Consider the following 21,175-nt stretch of genomic DNA (forward strand, 5'->3'; position numbering starts at 1 on the left):
TTGTTCTGAGAGGAGGCCTGTGCCCAGCAGTGGGACGTATATAGGCTAGGATGATGATGATTGTAAATAATAAAATAGACAAAAATACTTTGATCTATTCAATTAATAAATTAATCGATTTACTGAACAGACTAATTATTTTGCAATAGTTTCTAGATTTTCACATCATTAATGTCTGTAGTCGGGTTAATGGCGTCTTTGTTTACCCTTTTTAAGTATAAATTGGATTGGCACAAACCATACATATTACGAAGTCTTACCCGTTAACATAATTAAAAGTCATTGTCTATAGGTGACAATTATGTGGTACACGACATAGCTCATTAACGCGTACAATGGGAACTGAGTGTATGTATGAGAGAGGTCGGAGGCTTGATAATGGAAAATATATGCACCTATTCATACATACAATCAGCTACTGGGACTTTACAAGAGATAAATTAAATTAAATAAAATAAAATGAGATGAAATTAAATAGTTTATTTTGCTTTAGACATGGTAAAATTGGTCTTACTCGTATAAATACTCGTACTGCTAGCTGTCTCATGTCTAACCTGATATTGGCATGCAAACAATATCTTATTTTCTAAACTTTAAGCGGCAATTTCACTGAGTCGTTCGCCGCATGCTGCATATAGTCTAAGAGGTGGCAGGAATTTTTAAAACGATCATGGAAACGGTTAGACTCATTTTATGTGTTGTAGAGTGGTCTGCTGATGTGAATAATTTTGGTCTGCCTGCTCTCAGTGGGTGCAACTTTGAGATATAGCGCATAAAAGAGGCTTTATTGTTGCGAAAAAAAAACGATAACAGAAATGGTTAGTTTTAGTACATATTCAAAGTATGGCGTCTCCTCATGTGAAACGAATTGGTCTGCCTGCTCTCAGTGGGTGCAACTTTGAGATATAGCGCATAAAAGAGGCTTTATTGTTGCGAAAAAAAACGATAACAGAAATGGTTAGTTTAGTACATATTCAAAGTATGTCGTCTCCTTATGTGAACCGAATTGGTCTGCCTGCTCTAAGTAGTTGTATTTCAGAGTTATGATGCTCGCAAGATGCTTAATTGTAAAGAAAATTCAAGGTAATGGTAATCAATAAAATAAATCTCAGAGACCGTTAGTACTAGAAAGCTGTAATTTGGTATAAATATACTTATCTATCACGCCAACAAAGTGATAAATAAAAAAATAAAAAAACATTTTTTAGGGTACCTCCCATAGACATAAAATGAGGGTGATTTTTTTTTCTCAACTAACTTGTATTGTGGGGTATCGTTGGATAGGTCTTTTAAAATATTTTTCGATTCAGTGATCTGTTTGTGAAATATTCAACTTTAAAGTGAAAACTTTCATCAAAATCGAGCGTCTCCCCCCTCTAAAATCTAAACCGTTGGGTGGAAAAATTTGGAAAAATTAAGGTGGTAGTAAATATATCAAATTACAAGAAATATTATAACGACTAAGATTGTTTGAGAATTTGTAGTAGTTCAAGAGTTACTAGCAGCCTAAGGTATAAAACATACCTAAACTTGAAAGATTCCGTACACAATACGATATCCTTAGAAAAATATTAAGTACTTGATTTTTTCCTAATGGCTACGGAATCCTTTCTGGGGCGTGTCCGATACGCTCTTGGCCGGTTTTTGTTAATTCAACTTACTTGTATAAGAAGTCTTCTCTAAGAAGTTTGGCTAAGTGCCACTTGCAAGCGCATGAACGACACCGTCGGAGTTGAAGCGTCGTGAAATCAGGAATCGATTACGAAATCCCCATCTTTGTTACCAAAGCTGATTACACTATAATTATAACTGATTGCCGCAGATAGTCGGGCTCTCAGATTATCGCGCTTGGTTATAAGTCACAGCGCCGTCTCAGTTCAAAGTCGTGGAGGTTTAGCCTTCACCTTAGCTCTCCACTCCTGTCGGTTAGCGGCCTCGTTCTATGGTGCAACTTTTCATGGTTCTCTTTAGCACGTCCTTATACCTCAAAACTTATATAATATAATGTAATCAGCTTTGGTAACAAAGATGGGGATTTCGTAATCGATTCCTGGTTTCACGATTACTTGATTTTTCTTTGTAATCCTCTACTGGGTATCAAGTGAAACGGTGAATTACCATTACATATTAAGGAGTCCGTATTCATTTATACAAATATTAGAAGCAACAAAGTCCCACGGAGAATGGCTAAAGTAGAAAGGTTTTGGTTTGATGCAACCGGGCTTTGTCTGAGGCCAACACGTGGGCGGCTCTGGGGGTGTTGTATGACACCGTGGTCGCTTCGTTCTGCACTGGGGGACTGAGAGGATTCGGCAGCACCCGGAGCATCAGAGCAGCCCTATGAAGGGTGGTACTGCTTTCTTTGCTTAGCCTTGGAAGGGGCTAGAAAAGGTGTCCTGAAAAAAGCTCACGCCAAACACACGGAAGGTGTAGTGTAACCGCGGCTGCCTTCGCATCTTAAAACACGTGATCAAAATAAATAATAATAATACTATAAATCAATCGCAAATGAGATTTGGTGCATGGAACGTGCGAACTCTTCTTGATCGTAATGACAACGCCTGCCCAGAGCATAAGACCGCCATTGTAGCTCGGGAACTCTCTCGCTATAATATCGATGTAGCTGCTCTCAGCGAAACACACCTTGCTGATGAGGGTGAGCTGGTGGAGCAAGGTCTTCTGGAAAGGACTCGCCTCGTCCGAGCCGCGAAGGTCAGGCGTAGGATTTGCGGTTCAAGGATCAACTCATTAAGAAGTTACAAGAGAATCCGGTGCACATCTCGGACCGCGTGATCACTTTGCGCCTCCACCTGGATAACAACAATACCTTAATGTTATCATGTTGTATGTTGGATAAGCTCCGTGGAGTCACTGTATGGAGAGTGTACGACCCAGGGAGCAGATCCTTCTGTTGGGTGATTTCAATGCCAGAGTCAGACAGGACTTTATTGCATGGCCTAATGTTCTAGGTAGACACGGAGTAGGCAGAATGAACGATAACTGACAGCTGCTACTAAATTTCTGTGCACAATTTCATCTTGCAGTTACAAACGCAATGTTCAGACTTCCCGCCAAGCATTAAAACACGTGGATGCATCCAAGGTCCAAACACGCATCTGATAGATTATGCCATCGTACGCCAAAGAGATGTTTCCCAAGTCCTAATCACCCGTGTCATGCGTGGTGCACACTTCTGGACCGATCATAGGCTTGTTGTCACGAAACTTCGTCTCCGCCTCCATCCTCCTTGCCTTGTACATCTGGTAGAACTAAGCCGACGTCTCTAACCGTTGATAGGCTTACGGATCTCGGGATCAAGGAAAATATACTATGACTTGATTGCTGCGTTGCCTCTTTCTAATAAGATCATGGCGATCTTGATGCTGATTGAGGTCTGAAAGTCCAAAACCAAAACACGAGGATTGGATTGATGAGAATGATGGAGTCCTTAGAAAGGCGATTGATAACCGACGTCCTCTACGGCAGCACAGGGGTACAAAAGACAAGTGATGGCAAGACAAAGCTCGCTATTTGCAGTGGCTTGCAAATATTAATCAGCTAGGGAAGTTCTATGGTGAAATTAAAAAGCTAATCGGCACGACTTCACTTGCAAAAGTCCCACTTAAGCCTGTTAGTGGCGAAGGCCTTCTTAAAGGTAAGGAAGAAGTGCTGATGCGATGGGCAGAACATTTCAACTCTCTGCTGAACGTAGATAGGTCGGTTGACCTGGAACACGTTCGCTCAATTTCCCAACTTCCTATTGACATAAAGCTGGACTAGCCGCTGAGACAAAGCAAGGTTGTTCTTGCTAAGTATTAAGCAACAACAAAATAAGCGCGCGGTCGGAATTGATTTTATACCGGGTGAACTGCTCAAAAACGGCGTTGAGGAATTGCATACGGCCGTATGGGAGCTCTTTCAGCTGATGTGGAGAGAAGAGAGAGTCCCATCAGCCTTGAAAGTCTTATATAAGAAAAAAGGAGTACTTCTCTGATGTAAGTCCCTGGGAAAATATTTGCCCGAGTCCTAATGAACCGCCTTAAGGAACTTTCTGAAAAAATATTGCCTGAGACTCAGTTTGGCATTCGACCTAATTCGCGTTACGTGTCCGCACCACCGAAGTTGTCGCCGCATGAGGTAGGACTCAATGCCACCTACATTGGCCCTGCGCAGCACTTCCGTATTCCACACACGAATCAGACCATTTGATCCTTCAAAGTTTTCGGAGGCATCTTAGGTAGAAACGGTCTAGCATGCGAATGTGCCTGCGATACACCATCCACGCTTCAGCAGAGTGCAATAAGTTAGGAACGACCATGGACATGTGCACAGAGATTTTATGACTAGTTTAAGGTCATGCGTACAGAAGAGCTTGAAATCCAACTTATATAATGCTGCAGCTGCAGCTCCGATTTGGCTGTTAATCTGGGCGCTATTTTCTCACTGCGGCAATTACAGGAAAAGAACAGAGAGCAAAGCCGCCGCATGTGCATCTGCTTCGTCGATCTCGAGAAAACCTTTGATAGTGTCCCCCGAGAAGCTCTATGGGTAGTACATACACAGTAAGATAGGATGCACAGAAAACTTTGTGAGACTTCTCCGACTCCTGCATGACGACATGCAGTGCTGCATCGCTCTCGACAGTGAACAATCAAACTTCTTACCCGTTACCTGTGGGGTGAAGCAAGGTTGTGTGCTAGCGCGTGTGTGTGTGACCTTGACGCCGAGATTAACAGCCGAATCGGAGCTGCAGCTGCAGCATTCGGTAAGTTGGATTTCAAGGTTTTCTGTTCGCATGACCTTAAACTAGTCACAAAGATCTCTGTGTACATGTCCATCGTCCTTCCTAACTTATTGCACTCTGCTGAAGCGTGGACCGCGTATCACAGGCACATCCGCATGCTAGACCGTTTCCACCTAAGATGCCTCCGAAAGGTTTGAAGGATCAAATGGTCTGATTATGTGCGGAATACCGAAGTGCTGCGCAGAGCCAATGTAGGTAGGTTGCATTGAGTCCAACCTCATGCGGCGACCACTTCGGTGGAGCGGCCACGTTACGCGAATGTCAGAGCAGCGGGTGACGAAGCGCGTCTTCTGGTCAGAACTTGAGGATGGCAAGCGTAAGCATGGCGGACAAGTTTTGAGGTATAAGGACGTGCTAAAGAGAACCATGAAAAGTTGCACCATAGTGCCGTCTCAGTGGGAGAACGAGGCCGCTAACCGACAGGAGTGGAGAGCTAAGGTGAAGGCTAAACCTCCACGACTTTGAACTGAGACGGCGCTGTGACTTATAACCAAGCGCGATAATCTGAGAGCCCGACTATCTGCGGCAATCAGTTATAATTATAGTGTAATCAGCTTTGGTAACAAAGATGGGGATTTCGTAATCGATTCCTGATTTCACGACGCTTCAACTCCGACGGTGTCGTTCATGCGCTTGCAAGTGGCACTTAGCCAAACTTCTTAGAGAAGACTTCTTATACAAGTAAGTTGAATTAACAAAAACCGGCCAAGAGCGTATCGGACACGCCCAGAAAGGATTCCGTAGCCATTAGGAAAAAATCAAGTACTTAATATTTTTCTAAGGATATCGTATTGTGTACGGAATCTTTCAAGTTTAGGTATGTTTTATACCTTAGGCTGCTAGTAACTCTTGAACTACTACAAATTCTCAAACAATCTTAGTCGTTATAATATTTCTTGTAAATTTGATATACTTACTACCATCCTTAATTTTTCCAAATTTTTCCACCCAATGGTTTAGATTTTAGAGGGGGAGACGCTCGATTTTGATGAAAGTTTTCACTTTAAAGTTGAATATTTCACAAACAGATCACTGAATCGAAAAATCGTCTTAGCAACCCCCATTGGTTTTAAAAGACCTATCCAACGATACCCCACAATACAGGGTTAGTTGAGAAAAAAAAATCACCCTCATTTTATGTCTATGGGAGGTACCCTAAAAAATGTTTTTTTATTTTTTTATTTTATCACTTTGTTGGCGTGATAGATAAGTATATTTATACCAAATTACAGCTTTCTAGTACTAACGGTCTCTGAGATTTATTTTATTGATTACCATTACCTTGAATTTTCTTTACAATTAAGCATCTTGCGAGCATCATAACTCTGAAATACAACCACTTAGAGCAGGCAGACCAATTCGGTTCACATAAGGAGACGACATACTTTGAATATGTACTAAAACTAACCATTTCTGTTATCGTTTTTTTTTTCGCAACAATAAAGCCTCTTTTATGCGCTATATCTCAAAGTTGCACCCACTGAGAGCAGGCAGACCAATTCGTTTCACATGAGGAGACGCCATACTTTGAATATGTACTAAAACTAACCATTTCTGTTATCGTTTTTTTTTCGCAACAATAAAGCCTCTTTTATGCGCTATATCTCAAAGTTGCACCCACTGAGAGCAGGCAGACCAAAATTATTCACATCAGCAGACCACTCTACAACACATAAAAATGAGTCTAACCGTTTCCATGATCGTTTTAAAAATTCCTGCCACCTCTCAGTCTAATACGGCGACCGCAAAAGTGTAATGAACACGGTAGTCGGCCGCATTCGGCGAGCGACAGCTGCCACCGCCTTAATATGGCCGCCGCACAGACTAATGTAAAGACGACGTTCGTTAGCCGAAGTAGTTTGAAACAAATTCGGCGACCGCATTAGGTGAACAACGCAGTGTAATTGCCGCTTTAGTTTTTTTAGGCTAAAGTAAATTTAATGAGTATGTTAATAATCAAGATTAAATACTGATTATTAGTAAATTTGAAAATTAAAGTTAATCGTTAGAGATATGTATATATTATTTCTGCGTAACAATGTAATAATTTGACTGTTATTATTTATTTGAAGTATTCTCTGATAGAATAAAATGCTTCAAATTGTAGATGATTCGTTGTCCACTTATTTTAACTGAATTTGTCTTGTACGGTGGATGCAGGTGGCTTCCAGCCGAAGCAACTGGAGGTCTACGAGGGAGACCTATGTCCAACAGTGGACGTCCTACGGCTGAGATGATGATAATGATATAAACTCTTTACTGTACAAAAAAAGAAACAAACTCAAGAGACAAACATTGAGATACTACAAATCCGAACTTATGCCTTTAAGAGATCACTACCAGTCAGCATCTGAGTGGATGAGAGGAGCAATCAGTTAGGGACCGACAAAGAGTGAGTTTAAAAGTCATTAATAATGACAGCTTCAATACAATGCTTTAAATAATTATAATACATAAACTCATAAAAATACTATACACTACTACTATACACAAATAAATATCTAAGCTCTTACCTACATGTAAGTACATGAAAAATGAAAATGAAAAAATGTTTATTATAACACCAGGATAATTACAATCAATTATTAAATACAGTGGATCCCAAACTAGACTGAGCCTGTATCTTGGGACCCGGAGGCTGTATCTTGGGACATCGTTCGAATAACAGATAAACGTAGGCGGAGAAAGGTTTTCTTTTGGCGACCATATATCAGAAGACGTTCTATTCCGGGACCTCAAGCTTCGTAGTCAGGTAGTCTTACTACTGTAAGTCGGTTGGTTTCTAAAGTGAACGTCTTCCTGTTATACGTAACAAACAAATAGGCATTTTCTCATTTATATTATTAAGGCACTTGTCCCACTGCCGACGATGAGCGAGAAGCGAGCAGAGCGAGTAACTAGAAACGAGTAGGCGAGCAGTGAAAAGCGAGTGTTCGAGCACGACGGGCGATTACTCACTCTACGCGCTCGAGCCGGGCGGCCGCCAAGCTAACAGCGCTGAGCGAGTATTGCTGAGCTAGTTTTATAGCTCAGCGAGTCTTAGCTCTTGTCGCTGCGACAAATGATGTAAGAGCGAGTTCTCGCCGGCAGTGTGAACCGCCAGCGATCAATTATTAATATATGTATCTCTTTTACTCACACAGGATCTAATATCTTTTGTTCGTTTCTTGAGCGAGAAAATAGTCGATAGCCAATCGTTTCCTCGCCGGCGGTGAGACAACTGCCTAAGTAGATGGTCTAGCTCAATAAAATTTAAATTATGCAATGGAATGCAACGTCTGCGCACAATGATTGACTATTACATAATAGTCGCTTATTCAACCGTCCAACCGAAATGTTATTACAGTCGAGACTACAATTAAGGTTATGTAAGAAAATTAATAACTAACGCTTTTCTTGTGTTATGTTAATTCGGTTTTGTTTGTGAGAATGCATAAAATTTGTATACTTACCTGTGCGTCAGACCATTCCAAGTAAATAGAAAAGAGAGTTCTACGGATGTCAAAGTGAGGCCGGTAAAATTTCACCGTGTGTCAATCGCAGTGTGTGTATGTTTTCTAAAACGGATTTGGATAAAATGTTATATACAAAAACGTGGATGTCTGGAATAGCACATCGACTAGTTTTTAGGGTTCCGGGGCCAAAATGGCAAAAACGGAACCCTTATAGTTTCTCCATGTCTGTCTGTCTGTCTGTTTGTCTGTCTGTCTGTCTGTACGTCCGTCCGCGGCTTTGCTCAGGGACTATCAATGCTAGAAAGCTGTAATTTTGCACGGATATATACGTAAACTATGCCGACAAAATGGTACAATAAAAAATTAAAAAAAAATTTTTTTTAGCGTAATTACCTCTCATAGACGTAAAGTGGGGGTGATTTTTTTTCTCATCCAACCCTATAGTGTGGGGTATCGTTGGACGATTTTTCGATTTAGTGATCCGTTTGCGAAATATTCAGCTTTAAAGTGCAAATTTTTTTTGAAACATTCAGGGTGGTAGTAAATCTATCAAACTTTCAAGGAAAACTATAACGGCTAAGTTTGCTTGAGAATTATTAGTAGTTTAAGAGTAAATAGCAGCCAAAGGTATAAAATATACCTAAACTTGGAAGATTAATCCGTATAAAATACGAAATCCTTAGAAAAATATTACTTAATTTTTTCGTAATGGCTACGGAACCCTATTTTGGGCGTCTCCGACACGCTCTTGGCCGGTTTTTATCCCGATATTATGCTTGGTTTTTGTTAGATTTTAAGAATACGAATAAGAAACATTTTGTACATTTGACGACCGGATAGCCAAGTGGTTAGATAACCTGATTACGAAGCTTGAGGTCCCGGGTTCGATTCCCGGCCGGGGCAGATATTGTATGAATAATACGAATGTTTGTTCTCGGGTCTTGGATGTTTAGTATGTATTTATCTATATACGTAAGTATGTTTATCAGTTGCCTAGAAGGTATCCATCACACAAGCTTTGCTTAGTATGGATACAGTAAATATATTTACTGAGGTTTGGAGTCCCTACCTCCTAGACCCTCTCTCCTAGTCAGGTCAATTAGTGTCAATTGTCCCAAGATATTTATTTATTTAAAGTAACTAACATAACTAATTTTTACCGGACTGCCCGAAGAAGGGTTCTATTTTTACAAGTAAAACATTTGTTGGGATTGTACAATTACCACTCTATTATTTGATTAATCTGTGTAATTAATTATAGTTAGTAATTATTTTTGTTGTTGACGAACATTAATAGGTGGATCCTTCAACATTATCACACAAGTGCCATGAACTTCATCTAATAAAAGAGAACATCAAGATATGAAGAAATGGAGAAGATTTGTTTATAAGAAACTAGCGGATCCGGCAAAAGTTGTCCTGCACAAAAAACACTACATTAAAATTATGATAACATACCAACAACCGCGCCATCTAGCGGCACCGATTGTGTTTCCAAACCACCAACCAACGTTGTTTTGCCATATCAATTAATTTAAGGGAATATTTTCCTAGGCAAATAAAAAATAACTAAGTTATTGTAAGTGCGTGGGGATTTGGACTATAACTGACAACCCATAAACATTTTCTTTTTTTTCGACAATTTTCCAACATTTTTTCGTTTTTAATATTTATTATCCTATTCCTGACGAAGACAAATCCAAAAACACAAAAATCATAAAAATTGGTCCAGCCGTCCTTGAGTTATGAATGGTGTAACTAACACGACTTTGTTTTATAATCTATTCTATATTAATAATTTCGTACCGGTCTACGGTAGACTCGAACGAAATGCACATCAAATTGAAGAGCGTAAAAAATTTGACAATCCAAGTCGACAACTTGTATATGTATAATTATATAGACAAGAAACTTTACTATTTATGCCTCAAGAAATTTAAAAAAAAATTTGAATCCGGCGTTACTTTGCAGAGTCCATTAATGAACTGAAATAATTACTTCGCGGTCGCGGGTCGGGATCGCGGGTGAGCAAAGTTTCAACAGCTTTCCCTTTTCGGACTACAATTCATTTGCACTGTCGAATAATTTTTGAAAGTCATAACTTTTTTCCGGCGAGATCGTAAGTTTTCACAAATTTTTAAATGGTCATTCTTTAGATACATACTCGTAGAAGTTTTTATAGAACATCCACCTAGTGAGAGATCTCTATAATGTGGCGTCCTGGCTACATAAGGTACATAAAGGTGATAAGGTAGGTTAGGTTTGTTTTATAGCAAAGAGAAAAAAAGATTAATGACAAACATCACATTATGACTTTCAACAATTATGCGTGCCGGAATGGACTCGAATTGAATGCATTAATTTAACAATAATTATAATATTTTTTGGAAAGTACTCATTTAGGCTATAAAAGCAATCGCATACTAAAAATGGTTTAAAGTATTTTTTTTTAAATAATGCAGCATCTAATAATTTTAATTATTCAAGTAAACGATTGTAGTTAGTTAGTTACTCTAAAAAAATAGAATAAATAAATAAATATTAGAAACTTTCATCCCGTTTAAATTGGTGCTTTTTTTGAGTATGTAGCTTCTATATAACTAACCTTTTCCAGCGGTTTTGCACGCGTTTACTATTATGTCTAGCAGTTGAGTACGGTATTTTACTGTTTTTTATTTATTTCATAAATCAAAGCTGGACAATCTATGTTATCGAACAGACAAAAAATTAAGCTACCTTTTTGTTGGTTAGGTTATTTGCGATATGGCTGTAGATTTTGATGTCGTTTTCGATTATTTGTTAGATTTCCTTTATTTCTAGATAACTAAACAACTGTATCAGAATCTTCGGCCATTTCTACAGAAGAATGTCCACAAGAATGAGCCGGTTGAAACGATAATGACCCACCAGAGGGGAAAACAATCGGGAAGCGGGTCACTTTATGGAAAGCAATCATCGCCTTATATGTGCCTTAATGTGCTTTTTTTAGGCAGATTTACTTATTAGGGTTCCGGACCCAAAATGGCAAAAACGGAACCCTTATAGTTTCGCCATGTCTGTCTGTCTGTCTGTCCGTCCGCGGATTTGCTCAGGGACTATCAATGCTAGAAAGCTGTAATTTTGCATGAATATATAATAATATGTAAACTATGCCGACATTTTTTCTCATCCAACCCTATGGTGTGGGGTATCGTTGGATAGGTCTTTAAAACCATTAGAGGTTTGCTACGATTTTTCGATTCAGTGATTTGTTTGCGAAATATTCAACTTTAAAGTGCAAATTTCCATAAAACTCGAGCGTCCCCCCCCTCTAAAATCTAAACCGGTGGGTGGAAAAAAATGAAAAAAATCAGGATGGTAGTACGTATATCAAACTTCCAAGGAAAACTATAACGGCTAAGTTTGCTTGAGAATTATTAGTAGTTTAAGAGTAAATACCAGCCTAAGGTATAAAATATACCTAAGCTTGGAAGATTCCGTACAAAATACGAAATCCTTAAAAAATATTACTTATTTTTTTCGTAATGACTACGGAGCCCTATTTTGGGCGGTTTTTTACTAATTTCAAATCCTAATTAGATTCGTAGCTCTTAGTTTCATCAAGGCATTCAATGTACAGTGCCAAAGTATTTGTAGACACGTGTGTAGATATCTTAACATAGGTGACTATTAATACATTGTTAGCCAATATATACAACTACTTCTATTTACCCGCGGGTTCGCACGCGTAAATCATTAGGTGTAGCAGTTGAATTGAAATTTCAGGATTTTACAAAATTCCCGTGGGAATTACATCGAGGTCTTTACTCACGTTGCATTGGAGACAACCATGCCAAATTTCATTACTTGACCAGCGGTTTGTTAATTATCCCGTAAGAACAGCGGGATTAAGCAGCGTTTCCTTCAATAATGCGTGAGGATGTGTTTTCCATTAACCAATAGGAACGCTTCATTTACACATCCTCAGCACATCTCTGGTGGAAACAGCTGAGCGGAGCGAGGCGAGGTAAATGAAGCGCTTCTATTGGGTAATGAATAAAATAATCCTCGCAACACAGCCTCGCACATCTCTGGTGGAAACGCTGCTTAAAAAGTCCTATGTCTTATTCCAAATGCTCATCTATCTACAAATCAAATTTCATTCAAATCCATCCAGCCGTTTTAGCGTGAAGAATTAACAAACATACACACACACACACATACAAGCTTTCGTATTTATAATCATCATCATGTCAGCCGAAAGTCGTTCACTGCTGGACATAGGCCTCCCCCAAGGCTCTCCACTCAGACCGGTCTTGTGCTTTCCGCATCCACCGCGATCCCGCGATCTTAACCAGGTCGTCGCTCTATCTTGTTGGAGGCCTACCGACAGCTCGTCTCCCAGTCCGCGGACGCCATTCGAAAACCTTCTGACCCCATCGGCCATCAGTCACGCGTCCGCTGGCCCGCGCGGCTGCGTTTGACAATAACTGAGTACCTCGTACCACGAAACTCATAGCGCGCGGTGTCGTTGCTATAATTAAGCTACAGCAGGGCCACTACGAAACTCGAAACTCGAAGTTCGTGTCGTGCGGTCCCTCTGACACTTACCTATACTATTTAATACGAGAGCGAGGGGGACGGTACGATACGAACTTCGAGTTTCGTAGTAGCCCTGCAGTCCTGATTCCGAGACGTTATCATAATATTTATCAACTCTAAGCGAACAGACTTTAAAGCAACTATATTCAACAATGTGGCCCGCGGCCCGTCAAACTTCTATGAGTGCTCTGACTGACATAAAAAATATATTGGTTTTCCTCCATTTTGACTTTGAATGCTGAACACAATAAATGCGGCGGGCCCTTGCACTGTATTAGTACAGCCGGTAGTAGAGTCGGATGTAAGCACGAGAGTTCCGTACAAATTTGTACGTATGTCAAAGTATATGGCTGTAAACAGCTGTAGCTTTAAAAATCACATACAAAATGTAGACAATGTGGAGTCTTTCATATTGTTTTGGGCATTGTTTTAGCGGCAATAGAAATACACATTATACAATACAATACTTCTCTTTATTGAACACCGCGGTGTAGTAAGTACCTACAGAAAATTAAAGTACCTACATACTTACTTGTGGAGGAGCATTTCTAAAGTAAATAAATAAATAATTATGAGTACATGGGCCAATCAACTTTTTTACCGACACTAATCTGTCCGCGACATTTTTCAAACAATTGCAGTTTTTTGTAAGTAAACATGTTTTTTATGTAATTTAATAGATGATGTACGTGAATACATGTCTTGTATTCTACGTGAGTTCGACCTATTAAACCGTGAAATATCTTGTTGGAAGTACGATTTTTTGGTAGCGCCAGAGACAGTTTTGGTAACGCAGGAGATGCTTGGGCAGTGTCGGTAAAATAGTTGATTGGCCCACATTCCTACTGTCACTGTCGTTAAGCTTATCGAAATATACAGCTCTGTGAAAAACAGTCAGACAGATAGAAAGATTAGACGAGCAGAGGTGCTCGGAGGCTCGGAACTCTAAAGTGAGGAATATACGGTATGGGAATCCGTCATGCATGGTATAGCAAGATAACCAATGACTATTGGTACAGTATAACTATTGTATAGCTACACATAACAAGTTATCGATTTGTCGTTTCACATTTATATTGTAGGGTGTGTTAGAAAAGGTCGGCACCAAACGGCAGCCGGCCGAAACCTTCGTATAATTGCTATCTACACACGCGGCGGTGTGTCCAGCCAAGTTTAAAGAATCAGGAACTGGCGACGCAGCCGTGTGTATAAGTATATTTAAACGAACCATTTCGAGCTATTTTTGACCCCTTAACAACCCAAAATCTATTTTTTTTATTCGACTGGATGGCAAACGAGCAAGTGGGTCTCCTGATGGTAAGAGATCACCACCGCCCATAAACATCTGCAACGCCAGGGGTATTGCAGATGCGTTGCCAACCTAGAGGCCTAAGATGGAATACCTCAGGTGCCAGTAATTTCACCGGCTGTCATACTCTCCACGCCGAAACACAACAGTGCAAGCACTGCTGCTTCACGGCAGGATTAGCGAGCAAGATGGTGGTAGCAATCCGGGCGGATCTTGCACAAGGTCCTACCATCTGCAAAATCAACAAACATGAAAATTGGCACATTTATTTTAAGACTCTTAGCTTGTGTAGAATCCAAAATTTCATGAATGAGGCTCAAACAGTTATTGTATATTAATGTTTAAAAACCGGTATTATTATGACTGACTCACTGACTTAGCGATCAAAAACATAATCCACTTTCAGATGACCTAGAAACTGAACAAAAAGTTTACTGATAGTTAAAATACCACAAAGGCACAAACAGGACTTATCACGCTAAACGCACAAAAGTTTGTTGGTAAAAACAGTTTGGTGGTTGATTTACATACCAAGTGAAAGACAAAGAAAGTGCGCTATGCGTAAGAAAGTCGCTTCACTGATACGCAGAATGAGGGGCAGCTCTAACAGTCTCCTAAAGGTGGTCGCAGAGAGGCAGGACAGTGCTGTTCTTGGCAGGTTCAACATGCTGCACGCTGCTCCTGCGTCTAATAAATAATACCAATGCAGATATATATACTAACATAGTTCTTAAGTTTCTATTGTTACTAACATGCTATGGACCAAATTAGTTGTCTGAAAATAAAAAGATTTTATTTTTATTTTATTTTTATTTATTTTAAAGTAATACATTAGAATTAAAATTAAACTAAGTTAAAATTATTACTAAAAGTAAAAGTGACTAATAACAAAAACAATAAAAGTGACTAATAACAAGTGAAATAAATGCAATGTGTCAATAACTATCCGTAAACAAGAAATTGTTATTTCAATTATTTTAAGATGTATGTTCTTGTAACTAAAATTTCAGGATTTTCTACTCGGAACTTGGCAACTATACAAAAATCATCAAAAACGTACAAGTAGCGACCAACAGGTACAATATTGTCAGCTGTTTCAATTCCGCTATGTCATTTCATTCATTAGCCTTTTAGTTCTCAAAGCAGATTGCAAATGAAGACGCCAGTTGCCAAAAGCAGGGCGTCGGCTGAATTGATTAATCGACCCTTACCCCCACGCCAGAGAGGGGATTAACGTTTATATTTAGGAGATGCATGAGATGTTTTGTTTGGTATAATGACAAATCGTTTTATAAGTTTTGAACTTAAGCATCTCTACTGTGCCCTTAGTATAAGTTTTCGGTTACAAAATACGTCTCGATGGCGTTCGCGTTAAAATCTCAATTTGTATGCAAACACGAACAGCGCCTCTAGCGGAACGTTTGCGATGTTCGTGTTTCCATACAAATTGAGATTTTAACGCGAACGCGATCGAGACGTATTTTGTAACGGAAATCTTACACTAAGGGCACTGAAAACCAATATATTTACAGTGTGCTAGAAAATCAGATGCGGATATTTTGAGGATCGATTATTTGCATCGTTGTTAGTTTCAATTAAATTAAATAAATAAAAAAATACAATTAATGTTATGCAAGGTGATTATTTTTGGACGGAATGGTCTTTTTGTATGAAACAAAAAAAATACCACACAATACTTAGGGGCTGTTTCACCATCCATTGATTAGTGTTAACTGGCGGTTAGGTGTGATGCCGTCTCTATTGGTTTTGTTCGAATAGACGGAGACGGCATCACATTTAACCGTCGGATAACACTAATCAATGGATGGTGAAACAGCCCCTTAAATAATTTAAGTGTATGATTGATTCGTAGGTTATTAATTACATACCCTAAAAATATCCGTACCTAATTTTCCAGCACCTAAAAATCCTCAACATTTTTTCTTCAAAGCTCAATATCTCAAAAACGGCTGAACCGATTTTAATGAAACATAGCTAAAAACAACCGCAAAGAAACTGGCTTTCACAAAAAAAAAACGGAGAGCTACAATGCTAGACAGAATATTAAGGCATGACAGTAATTATTCGTCCATTATGAAACAATTGGGAGAAATATTTTCGGCGAAAAAGCGAGAGTTGCTCTAAGGGTTGCAGAGGTGCACGTAGAAGAGGTTAGAGGATCCTGGTTTTTCGCGGAAAATATTTTCTCAAATGTTTATTTCCTAACTGTTTCATATATGGAGGAACGTTTTTTTCCGAAACTACAAAGGATATATTTCAGACTGGACTATCTTGTAGAAATCTATAGCTTAAGTTAGGTTCTACAAAAGTCGTGCGTTCACGTGAAACAATTGGCAAATTAATTAATTATGTCATCATCATCATCATCCCAGCCTATATACGTCCCACTGCTGGGCACAGGCCTCCTCTCAGAACAAGAGGGCTTGGGCCATAGTTCCCACGCGGGCCCAGTGCGGATTGGGAACTTCACACGCACCATTGAATTGCTTCGCAGGTTTGTGCAGGTTTCCTCACGATGTTTTCCTTCACCGCAAAGCTTGTGGTAAATTTCAAATGTAATTCCGCACATGAATTTCGAAAAACTCAGAGGTGCGAGCCGGGGTTTGAACCCACGACCCTCTGTTTGAGAGGCGATAGGTCAAACCACTAGGCCACCACGGCTTCCAATTAATTAATTATGTGGGAAAAATATTTTCGGCGAAAAATTTGAGATCCATCCATATACAATACAATAACATTTCTATTACACTTGTTATACGGTTTGTCTAACCAACAGATAGTTTGATATTTCATTACTTGAAAATCAATGAATACACCACGAAACTTTGAACGAAACAATAATTTGAAACTATTAAAAATTGTAGCTATCGTTCAACAGATCCCTAAAGTTCAAGAGAGTTCAGATTTACGCTTCATTTTGTTTCTATTTATTATTTAAAATTATAATTAGTTTCAGATAATAGGTACCTAGTCGTTACGCCAGCTCTTTATCCCATGGGAATTTTGAAAAATCTCGTGAAATTCTGTGATTTTTAAGATTTTCTGTTAAGTTTTAAGTCTCTAGTGATTTAATCCATTAGCACCATAACCTCCCAGCCTATATACGTCCAACTGCTAGGTACATTGATGAATGTAAAGGAAGCGAGAGTTGTATGCCAGGATAAGCAAGTCGAAGGACGTATAATATAGTCTCTGTCTACCCTGTTGGGAAAGAGGTGTGATTTTATGTATTATGCTGGGCACAGGACACCTATCAGAATAAGAAGGCTTGAAACGCAGTTCCCACGCGCACGCAGTACGGAGTGGGAACTTCCCTACACCATCTTATCGAAGTTTCCTCACGAAGTTTTCCTTCACCGTGAAGCTCGTGGAAATTTTGAATGTAATTTCGCATTATACCTAATTCAGAGATTTGAGCTCGGGTTTGAACCCACGATCCTCTGCTTGAGAGGCCATGTCAAACCACTGTTCAGCCACCACATCTTGAAAAACAACCGAAGTGTTTTAATTTTCAGAAATCTCAGCTTTTTGAGCAAACGTTCTGCTAATAGAAACATATTTATAAAAAAAAACATATTTAATTGCATTTATGTTTTAGTAAATTACTTTTACAAATAATGAAATTGTTTTTAGTTTTTATGTTTTTAAAGTATCCCACTGCAGTGCAAAGGCCTCCCCCCTATTCCCGCCATTTATCCCTGTCCTGTAGTGGGACTCCAACTGAGGTAGTAAAGACCGTGCAAGCAATGGAAAATAAAAAATCGACACGATGAGATGCCAATATTAGTTTTTAAACAGCCTATGGACTTGCTTACGGAACCGTTAGCTTACTTGTAACCAATGTTACGACCAAAATATTTTCTCTGATCAGTTGAAATTAGCTAAAGTAGTGCCTGTGTTCAAAAAAGGAATTAAAACTGACCCCAAAAATTACTGATCAATCTCTCCCTTCAGTACTATCAAGATTATCGAGAAACTCATAAAGACCTGTCCAGTGTGTGTGTGTGTGTGTGAATTAAGGGTAAAGCCTACGGTCTCTTACGTAATTACCTCCAAAACCGCAAACAATATTATGTAGAGATTAAAGATAATAACCTAGTTCGTGAAAGATCGATAAAGTCTGGTCTAGTCAAGGTAGGAAAAGGTATACCGCAAGGGTCTATTTTAGGCCCAGTATTATTTATTATATTTACAAACGATTATATTACTAATGTGGTACCAAATTGTAATTTGGTAATGTTTGCTGACGACAGTAATGCTATTCATGCCGATAATATAATAGAACTTAATCGAGTGGTTGATGTTGCACTCTCATCTTTTTGCGAATGGATTACTTTTAACAATCCAAGTCTAAATGCGGACAAAACTCAAATAATGCTGTTTAAAAAAAAAAAATACAACCGAATTGAAAACCTCCTTTTTGAAGTCGGTTAAAACACTAAGAAAACAGACAATCTCCAAGTAGTTATGAGTGATACTTCCATAGAAATAGTTGATAATGTAAAATTCCTCGGTATCCATCTAGACTCGAAGCTAAATTGGATTCAAGAGCTAGACGCTATTCAGAACTCGGTCAACTATGTTTTAAGAAGTTTTAGGGAAGAAATTGGTTTGGAAAAGTTAAAAATTGTGTATTATGTATGCTTTAATTGAGTCTAAGTTGCGTTATAGCATTAGCTTTTGGGGAAATAGCTTTAAATATAAATAAACAGAGCTCTTATCGCACAAAAGAGAGCCATAAGAATAATGTTCAGAATCCCGCAGTGGGTGTAGAGAATATTTTCAGACCTTAGGCATTCTGACGGTGCCTAGTCTATACGTTCTTATACTTTTTTTTTATTCGACTGGATGGAAAACGAGCAAGTGGGTCTTCTGATGGTAAGAGATCACCACCGCCCATAAACACCTGCAATACCAGGGTTATTGCAGATGCGTTGCCAACCTAGAGGCCTAAGATGGGATACCTCAAGTGCCAGTTATTTCACCGGCTGTCTTACTCTCCACGCCGAAACACAACAGTGCAAGCACTGCTGCTTCACGGCAGGATTAGCGAGCAAGATGGTGGTAGCAATCCGGGCGGACCTTGCACAAGGTCCTACCATCTGCATACTGCTCACCAAATTTGTTAACAAGATAGAATTAAGTTCGAAACATATGAAGAACAAGATATTTGTGTACTACGCGCACCAGAAATATGAAAATCAAGTTTCGCCCGAGGTCTAACAATATACTAGGACCCAGACTGTCTGGTTGTTTAATAACCTTCCTGTAGAGCTAAATTGTATTGTAGAATATATATTTTTAAAGATAAATATTAAAACAATTTTTATTGAGAGGGTGTTTTTACAGTATTAACGTAATATTTGATGGAGTGTATAGGGAGAGTATAAGTGAACTAAAATAATTTCCTTGCTCACCCGCGACCTTACGATAGCTAAGCTTATGCAAAATATGCGTGTTCATGCAGTTCCTCCACCTCCACACTGTAAGAACACACACAAATCACACAAACCCATCTATCACCACCACCACACTACACTGACGCGTTTCGAACTCAAACAGAGCTCATCTTCAGAGTGACACAACCGTACACCATGCTACCAGTTGTTACCAGTTGTACCAGTTGTTAGTGTTGGATATTATGTATTTTTATTTTATTGTTAGCTGTAAGAAATTCCAATACAATCTGGTATTGTTTACTGAATAAATGAAGTCTATGTCCATGATGTCTATGACTCTTTAACGGGAAAAAATAATGTTGCTCGTAAAGTTCGTGTTTATGCTGGATCTAGGCGACATAAAATTACTTTTTATGCACTAGTGCATAAAATAAAATCTTCGTCTAAGACCAAGGTAATCAGGTGTCAACAGCCACAAACAAAGAAGTTTATATATATTTTTTCATAATTTTTAATTTATATAAAATAAAAAATCAATCAAATCAATCAAAATAAATCAATAAAACTAAAAAAATATAATTATATTGTAATGCATGAAAAATAAAATGTACATAGTACTTAAATGAACTATTGTTTCCACTGTTGCTATTTCGTTTCCTCGCCATCGAAGTGAAAAGCAGAGTGTAAAACTCGAGCATTAAACCCATTTTCCCTTCGACGTGTCTATCCACCCTTGCCATACCGGCTCGGGTGGCTATATGAACGGCTTGGGTAAAATGGCTCGTTTTATGCTCTTGTTGTACAATCTACTATTTACTATCTGTTTTCCGCGACTCCACCCGCGTAGAAGTATGAATTAGTTTACATACTATTCTCAGACCTACCGAACATATACAAAAAAATCATAAAAATCGGTCAAGACAAATCCCAATCGATCGATCGATCGGCCGGCCAACAAGTTATTTGCAATTTGGCGAAATATTTCTTATGGTAAAATGTGTATAATAATATTTTACAATAAAGAAAATAAGCCGTTGCGAAGGAGTTTGGTCACAAACATTTTCCGCGAATTTGATTTGATTATCAGCCGATACCCAGAAACATGTACAAATCCTACGGGATATGTCAGCTATAATAAAAAAAAAACTTACCAACAATAGACATCAACACTTGATTATGTTTGCTCCCCTGCAGCTCCATGGTTTGAGAACCTATTTTGTACACTTTATTCACCATTTTACACTTTTGAAATAAAAGAGCGACACTGATTGATTCGCGGGCCGTCCCGCTACGGATGCGCCGAGCACTGACAAGAGATGCTCCCGCGCAATTATATAAGCACATAGATCCATGCTAGCTATATACAATACCTTAACAAGTTCGTATGTGACACGGTAGAAACCCTGTTGCAGTCAGCATTCGCCGTACTTAATAACTAATCTTGATAAAGGCAGCAGAGGCTCCCTGCGACAGGGTTGCTCGTAAGAACTGAACTTGTCAATGTATAGTTGCAGAATATTGCCAAAAATACAGGTAAGATCGATGAACTTGCGGGAAATTCTCATGAGTATTTAAATTAAGATTCCGTCAGCAAATTTTCCGTGGG

At 38.9% G+C, this 21,175-nt stretch overlaps 1 protein-coding gene across 1 annotated transcript in view; it reads right to left on the reverse strand.

Moving 5' to 3' along the window:
• The window catches only part of LOC141442015 (facilitated trehalose transporter Tret1-like), a 48,896-nt gene extending 28,021 nt beyond the window's left edge, over window positions 1–20,875 (reverse strand). The window contains exon 1 of the mRNA XM_074106929.1: window positions 20,721–20,875. Coding sequence (XP_073963030.1) covers window positions 20,721–20,805 — 85 coding nt within the window. The 5' untranslated portion in view covers window positions 20,806–20,875. The remainder of the gene's footprint in view (window positions 1–20,720) is intronic.
• Between the last annotated feature and the right edge of the window lie 300 nt (window positions 20,876–21,175).

Source organism: Choristoneura fumiferana, chromosome 24, assembly GCF_025370935.1.
Source record: "Choristoneura fumiferana chromosome 24, NRCan_CFum_1, whole genome shotgun sequence".
Classification (NCBI taxonomy): domain Eukaryota; kingdom Metazoa; phylum Arthropoda; class Insecta; order Lepidoptera; family Tortricidae; genus Choristoneura; species Choristoneura fumiferana.